Consider the following 7,716-nt stretch of genomic DNA (forward strand, 5'->3'; position numbering starts at 1 on the left):
CCCCCCCCCCCCCCCCCACGCGCGCCCCATCGTGTAGAGGCACGACCGCCGATTCTCGCTACCGAACGATCGTACAAACGCAGTTTTTCTGCTGTGAAACACATCTGTTTTCTCTCCCTCGTTGGTTATTAATTACTTTAATCATTTATCGTTGCTTATTCCCACGCACGTATGAATTGTGTTTGCTTTAATTCCGATACTTTCCTGAATTATTTTTTATTTCGTATGCTAGCGTATCGTGTACTTGTGAGAGACCGAGGGATGATTATTCAGTAAGAATGAGAGAACAATTGTTTCTGATCTCCTTCTGCATGACGTTTCTTGAAAAATTTCGCAAAACAAATGTGTCTCATGGGATTGAACTTTGTTAATTTTATCCTGCATAATAATCGCTTTTCACATGTCGAATATTCATCGATTTGAAAGAGTATTGTAATGAAGTTTTGTTTCCTAGCCGATGTAATGAAGAAGCTGAACGTTTTGTTTGTAATGCAGATAGAAGGCATATTACAAATGTATTTTTTTCCCTTTACAAACACTGCAGTTTATTGTTATGAACTATATTATCATAGGGATTTGTGTGATACTTATGTTAAGAATAATAATAAATTCTTATGAGAAGAAAAACGGAAAAAAAGGAAGAAGTGTCGAAAACGTTGAAAATTGAGTTTGTAAAGTATTTAATTGGAACAAAATCAGTTACTATTTATGAAGTATAATAAAGAGATAAAATAGGATCTTAAAGTGAATTTCCGTCCTGTTAGGCATAACTTTTAAGTATGTGAAATCTACTTTTGCGAATATATCGGGCTGGATCTACGTGGTAGACGTAGTAAGCCTTTTGCTCTAACAAAGGGATAACCAGGATTTATCTCCTCCGATTTGGACAAGGTCGATGTATGTTGTATTACCTTCCCATGAATCAATGATAAAGTGACTAGATGCAATTCTCAAGTATTCACGCAAAAAAATGCGTTTAAAACATTTAGTTTAAAGTTAATACTTCAGTATCGATTTATAACAATGGTTGTTAACTAAGAACCGTGTTATATAGAAAAAATATAAGCAAAAGCGCAAATTCATGGAATGCTGAAATCATCGTCGAGTATAGTCACGTGATATATTGACGCTCAAAGTGTCAAAGAAAATAAGTTGTATCTAATTTCTAACGTCATGCACTGACGAGGTAATACTGAAGATCATTGGCCTTACGGAATTTGGCGTATAAGAAAATTTCGCTATTTAATAACTTCCTGTCGATAAATTTGTGCATCAAATCACCATGAATAATAATTACAAAAATGCATTTTCACATAAATATTTAATATATTTTATTGTAGGTGTCTGTGTACATATCGATAATACTCCTATTAATCCCCCTCCCTCAGATTTTATATATGGATAACTAAAAATGGTTGAATAATGTTATCCTTCTTCAGTTTTCTCCGAACTCTTCAGGGCTCCTTTTGCGGGACGAAAATTTACGCAGGGCTGAAGATTTTTAATATTACCTTGTCGGTGCGTCATGTAATATGAACTGCCAATGTGAATATTCAAATGTTTTATGTTCATTATATTCTACTATTTTTTCTATATAGTCTATTAACTACGTTATAACATTTACTTCAAAACAATGACATATTTCTCAGAGAGCAACTAAGCGGGACTGACGCTGTAATGTTCAAAATTTGATACTGTTATACCTTTTCATGCGTGTTTCGTTATCCAGCAGCAATTTTGATCACGTGATTTATTTTGATGCTAAAAACGAGCGTAGTATAAAGGCACCTTTGTCTACATGACGTGAAATTCCTAGTGACCCTAAATTTAGCAAGTATCTAGAGATTGTCTCTTTTCTTACGAGTCTTAGGGATGGTGGGCCTAATTTAAAGAAAATGCGAGCAAAGTTTAAAATTCCAGGCTACTTTATATATTTCCCCGACATCTTCCGGTTTTCCATGACAAATTTAATTTCCACGACTTTTCCCGCTTCTCAAGGTCTGCGGCAGCTCTGACGATGCATCGTCGTCTTCGTCGTCGCTCAAAGACATGCTAATTTTATCCAAGTTCAAAACCACCGGATTCTTCTTACGCCGGACCGAAGCAGGCTTTTTGACGTAACGTTTGTGGGTGGACGGCGTCACGCAAGTACTCGAGTTGGACGAAGCTCTCACATACTTGCTTATGTCGATATCGCATGCTTGGGGGACCATGAAATCTGCAAAAGACGGACATTTATAGAAGTATAGAAACATTACGAGACGCAAAAGACGTATCGCCGTCGAAGGAGAAGGAGCTAACGAAGATACACATACCCAGATAATTCGGGGACTCCAACATGGTTTGAAAAGCGCTGTTGAGCACTACTTCCTCAGCCGAGATATAGACGGGATGTCTCTCCAATTTATACCTGCGACATATATTTATCGCTAAATTGGCAACGTCGGACGCGTCCTGCTGCCTCGACGCCACGTTGGCTCCCAGAAAATACGAGAAATCGACCAGCAGCTGCACGTAATCGACGATGTACGATCGTGCTTGCCAGGAGAACCGCTTCGCACCTACCTCGTCGCAAGAGCGGCTCTCCGGCAGCACGGTTTGCTTCTCCCCGAACAGTTTCTGCCGTATCTTGAAGGCGCCGTAGAAATGATCGAGCGCCACCGTATTATGACACTGTAAGGCGTACAGTTGCGCTCTGATGTACGTAGTAGTGAACACCAGGTACTGATACGACGCGTTCTCGCACTTGTAGCAATCGCAGTTCTTCCCGTGCAGTGCGAATTTCGGCAGGTCGAAGACCTTCTTGCCGAGCACCGGCGATGCGTCGCGCTGTGGCACGTCTCTCACGGGATCGACGATCCTCGCGGGCGACACCGCCAGGTGACCGGACACTTCGACGGCGCTCGGCTTGGAGTTCATGGACAATTGGAACGTTTCGATGTCCAACATGTGCTCGAGGCCTTGCAACTTCACTTCGCAATCGTCCAGCTTCGTGCGCGACAGGTCGATGTAGCATAGCGACTTCAACAGCTCGGCGGTACGCATCACCGCGCCCAAGCTCTGCGCCGACTTCACACGGCGCACCAGGTGCGCGCAGATATCGCGAAACGACAACAGGTGGTTCACTCGCATCGACAGATTGACCGTTGCAGTGAAGAGCACGTCGTAACTGAAGAGACATTCGGCCTGACTTTTATCTGAAAAGAATCGCTTTATAAGTGGCCGAATGATCTTCGTGTTTCCAGTTTTAACTCAACTACAATTGGCTGGAATGCAAAGTGCGAGGACGATTTTATAAGTGATAAAGTCTCACTTGTAAGCGCGTTAACTCGCTTAGAATTTGCAACGAGGTACTTACATTTCTTCACCGACAGATCTTGAGACAAATTGATCATTGCGTATAGACTTTCCACAATGTATGAACTGTAATTCTCATGTTTTACGTTGTCTCCGTATAAATTGCAATTGCATATGATGGTATCCAAGCCGAACAGATACACAGACGTGTTGGAGAAAAATGAAATTTCTGGAAAATTTCTAGCGTCGTCAAGCAATTCCTTTGCGTTGTCGCACTAGAAGAGAAACAAAGGAGAACCTTAGAATTGATATTGTGTCTAGGGGAAGCGTTTGCATTACCGTTTTACTACTGTTACCGCACCTTTCCACATTGGAAATAAAAATCCGCCAAGCTTATCCAAAAGATAGCAATGGCGCTAATTGTATTCCCGTTTTTGGAGTCTCTGTGCTTCATGGCATATTCCTTAGCACTGGTAATCCAATCGTAATTGATTTGCCTCAATGAAATACTGCGGCCTGTGACTATAGTGGAATTTATATTAGTTTACTGCAATTTGAAGGAGAGAGAGAATTTAAATGCTTCAACGTACTGTAAATAATTGTACAATAATCGCCCATTTCTGACGCTAATTTATGCGCCAGCATCCACGCTTCCGCTTCACATTTGTCATGACGATAAACTCGACAGTATTCACCAAATGTGACCAGCATGCGAAGTAGAAGATTCGGTTCCCAATTTTTAATAATCTCACTCTACGGTAATACATATTTGTGCGATTAGTGAATTATAACATCTATCGACAACGTTCGTAACGCAATTAGTGTCGTGTTGTATGTTTACTTACAAGCGTTTCATACTTGAGCAATTGGTCCCACTTCTTCAAACATTTCCGCAAGCTCAGTTTGAGACTGGAGTCTTTCTTGATATTCAACATAGTGTAAGCCGGTACTACGGTTGGAGATTTAGTCTCGCGAACTTCCGGTAGCTTGGGAGCGTACAAAGCGAATTTTGTGTTCTCCATTTCCGCGAGAGTTTGCTTATTCATTGTATGCAACTCCTCGACGAATGTGAAAAATGTTAAATTAACTTCCAGGCATAGGACAGCCGCGGAATTCGATTTGTCTTGCTTCAAATGCGGGATGACTTGCTCGTGATATTCCAAGACCGAACTGTTATGCTCGGCAGAACCTAACAAATAGTGTCCCAATAACTGTATTGCGTGTGCGTATTGGCTTTTGGTCGGCTTCAATTTCCTAAGTTCCTGCAGAACCGCTGACACGCCGTCAGCAAATGCGACGTTCTCCTCCAGCAAACTTCTTGCCTCACGCAAGCAAAACTGAATGAGATCGTACTTAGAAAAGTCAATTGTGAATCCCATCTCACTGATCTTATCTTTGTCATCCCTCAGGCATTCCAGCATAGTTAGCTTCGCGACTTCTTCCGAGGCACACTTCTTCTTGATATTTACCCACATGTCGAAAGCCTTTCTATATTGCGTATTGTAAGTTAACAGGCCGTTCAATGCAGATGCAGTCATAGCTTCTCTGTACATCTTGTTGGTGTAATGTATGGCACATAATCTGTGCAATGCGGCAGAGATGGGATTTTCAAAACAAAGGTAGTTGGACCGTGGATCGATTCCTTGAAATCGGAATATGCAAGTACACAACAAGGAGAACATATGTACGCATTCCTCGTAAACATGCTCAGTTGCTATGCCCATGTTATAAATTAAAGCACCACACGTGACCCATAATTGCGTCCAACGTTTGCATTCGCATTCTTTCATTTCGTAGATCAACGCTACATCTTGCTCCAAGATTTTCCCAACAAGGACACACAGTTCCTTCGGCAAAATTTTTACAGGGAATTTACTTACTAAATTGACGCATCTGAACTTTAATATTACTGTATTGTATATGTCCCTTTTAACTGTACACTTTTCATTCAAACATGCGTTACATTTGTTTGACACGTTCTTCGTTAGAAATACACTTATATATACAATTAAGCTTATTGTCTCCAACAAGATGCCAGTATCGAGAAATTTCTGTTGATAATTTTTCACACACGTCTCCCAATATGTGAACACGGAGTCAACTATTTCTTTAATACCAAACACGTTCCACTTGAAGCTCCCTGTATATCCATATTTTTGTGCTATCTTCTTGTCATGAATAATAAAATCTTGTATACTTTTGGCAGTGTCATCCGTAAGATTCTCCACTGGAGTTAAAAATATCACACACAGGCTTTGAAACTGTTGGAAGTATTGGTAACATTCCTCATCTTTTATGAAAAGATTTTTAAAACAACCACATAACTTATTCAATGTTTTGACAGCATATTTTATACGAGATGTATTGATACTCTTACATATTACACGACATATTATATGAAGTATTTGACAATATGTTACATACTTTTCATCTTTGTCTAAACACAGCCGTGCTTCTGTTAGATATCCCAAAATATATTTATAAAAATCATCAAAATACAAATTTCTCTCCTTATCAATTGTTGCTATTTTATCTATATGTATACTTATCCTCGCAATCAAGTGATGTGTATGATTTTCATATACAATTTTTATCATCTTCATTTCATGTCTTATGATACTCTTCAAGTTACTATAACTTTCTGAGCTCAATGAGTCAGTGGCAAGAGAATAAATATTGTTTATTGGAATGCGCCATAAAGATAATATTTGTACTAGAATTCCCATGGTGTCGTTTGTAGGACTATACAATTTTCCAGGTTCTAGATAACAGCAGATATTGGCCGCATCCTCATACAGATTTGAAGAGATTAAACAACGGATGATATGGTACAAACTTATGACATAGATTTTATCATCAGGTACCTCAATCAATAATGAGCAAAGTAGTTTGGATAATTCGGCGATTCTTTTTCCAGGCATATGGTGTTGTTTGTTGCATTTATCTGAGATTGTATGAGACAAATACCGCAATAATTTAAAAATATACATGTTCAATTTCTCATCTGGCTGAACACGAATATTCATCTATAAACATATCATAAAGATGAGATTGTGCTCGTAAGAAAAATATTTAAAATAGAATTAAATGGAAAGCATACCTGAATATCCTTCAAGGCATCTTCTAGCTTTGCTGATTTTATCAATTCTATCCATCTTATAACTTTTTTCTCCATACTGTCCATTTTGCACAATATAAAATTGTCGATTTTGTAAATTACGCCGATCCGAGTCTTTCGTGCAATGTAAAACGCTGTAACGCCAGGAAGTTTAATGTCATTCTGTGTATTGTAGAGACAGAACCGTTTTTACCGGATGTGGTTTCAAATTTCTAATTTGTCTAACTCCCCACATCAGATATTAATTACATATAATTCAAGTATTGAGGTATCTTTCGATTACTTACAGTAATGTATATCAGTTGAAAATAATAATAAATTAATTATACCGCACATGAAAGAAGAAAACAACGAACATAATAGCTTCGAACACACCAGCACAAACGATAAACGTAAACACACTGGTCACTTTTCGCGGGTCTTGATGGTTGTGTTCAGCAAGACGAGCAGAATTAAACTCTTATGGCGGATTCACTCTGCACTTGACATGCGATATGCTGCCTCCAATAGGTCTGTTTTTTTTTTCGAAACACTTTCTGCACTAGTGCACACCAGTGTAAGGAGTTTACACTAAAGCGTTCTTTTTATCGAGAATGACGTCACGTGATGTTATTAACGCTGTTTTCGCAGTGCAACAGCATGTAGTGCGGGCAGTTAGTGAACTGTTGCACTGAGTCAGGAGGTAGTGTAGCCAGTGCAGTGCATAAAAGTGTAGGGGAAGTGCATGTAAGCATAACGGAGGTTTATAGGAAAAGTTTCTATCAAGTATGTGGCTCTTGCATTTTATTGAAATGTATGAAACATCTTATTTATTTCATTATCAAAAATATACATACACAGCAGAAATGTCCAAACATACCACAAGGATGAATTTAAGATGTCAAGATATCTTTATGATTTTCCTATGAAAAATGTTGAACATTTCAGTTGTGTGAAAGTATATGTACAATATATTATTAACCCTTTGCACTCGATGGCTCCGGACCGGAGCCATTTAAAATTTGTCTTCAAACTCGGGGGCTCCGCTATGGAGACAAGGCAAAAAACTTTCATTAAACATTTGTAGATATCTCATTACATAATAATGGAGAGTAGGGAATTAGCCTATATGAAGAGAAATGCAGATGGAAAAATTATACTCAATGAAAAATATAACCTGACATGCGTTTCTGAAGGTTATATCTGCAGAAAGTTATATCTACAGTTGACTCCCGCGTAACGCGAGTTCTTACAACGCGAATTTATATAGCGTGTACCGTAATAACTGCGTTATATGGGAGTTTACTATATATACTAAATAG

General features: G+C 38.9%; 1 protein-coding gene across 2 annotated transcripts; it reads right to left on the reverse strand.

Annotated features, from left to right (window-relative positions):
- Positions 1-1,907: 1,907 nt before the first annotated feature.
- LOC106751968 lies at positions 1,908-6,824 on the reverse strand. 2 transcript variants are annotated; one of them, XM_014633297.1, is made up of 8 exons: positions 6,703-6,823; positions 6,398-6,549; positions 4,143-6,323; positions 3,888-4,050; positions 3,659-3,819; positions 3,359-3,572; positions 2,316-3,197; positions 1,908-2,218 (listed from the first exon to the last, which is right to left on the reverse strand). In XM_014633297.1, the coding sequence occupies exons 1-8, from the start codon at positions 6,749-6,751 to the stop codon at positions 1,968-1,970; spliced, it is 4,053 nt and encodes a 1,350-aa protein (XP_014488783.1). In that variant the 5' UTR covers positions 6,752-6,823; the 3' UTR covers positions 1,908-1,967. The 2 variants fall into 2 exon arrangements, with proteins under 2 accessions (XP_014488783.1, XP_014488784.1); XM_014633298.1 differs by lacking the exon at positions 1,908-2,218 and having other exon boundaries at positions 2,319-2,410; positions 2,566-3,197; positions 6,703-6,824.
- Between the last annotated feature and the right edge of the window lie 892 nt (positions 6,825-7,716).

Source organism: Dinoponera quadriceps, unplaced genomic scaffold (genome assembly GCF_001313825.1).
Source record: "Dinoponera quadriceps isolate SergipeBrazil2010 unplaced genomic scaffold, ASM131382v1 scaffold426, whole genome shotgun sequence".
NCBI classification, from domain to species: Eukaryota; Metazoa; Arthropoda; class Insecta; order Hymenoptera; family Formicidae; genus Dinoponera; species Dinoponera quadriceps.

Coding starts and splice junctions, on each gene's coding strand:
- LOC106751968 (XM_014633297.1), bottom strand. CDS start 6,751: ATGTGCGGTATAATTAATTTATTATTATTTTCAACTGATATACATTAC. Junction 6,550..6,702: donor TTCAACTGATATACATTACT/GTAAGTAATCGA, acceptor CTGGCGTTACAG/CGTTTTACATTGCACGAAAG. Junction 2,219..2,315: donor GGAGTCCCCGAATTATCTGG/GTATGTGTATCT, acceptor CGTCTTTTGCAG/ATTTCATGGTCCCCCAAGCA.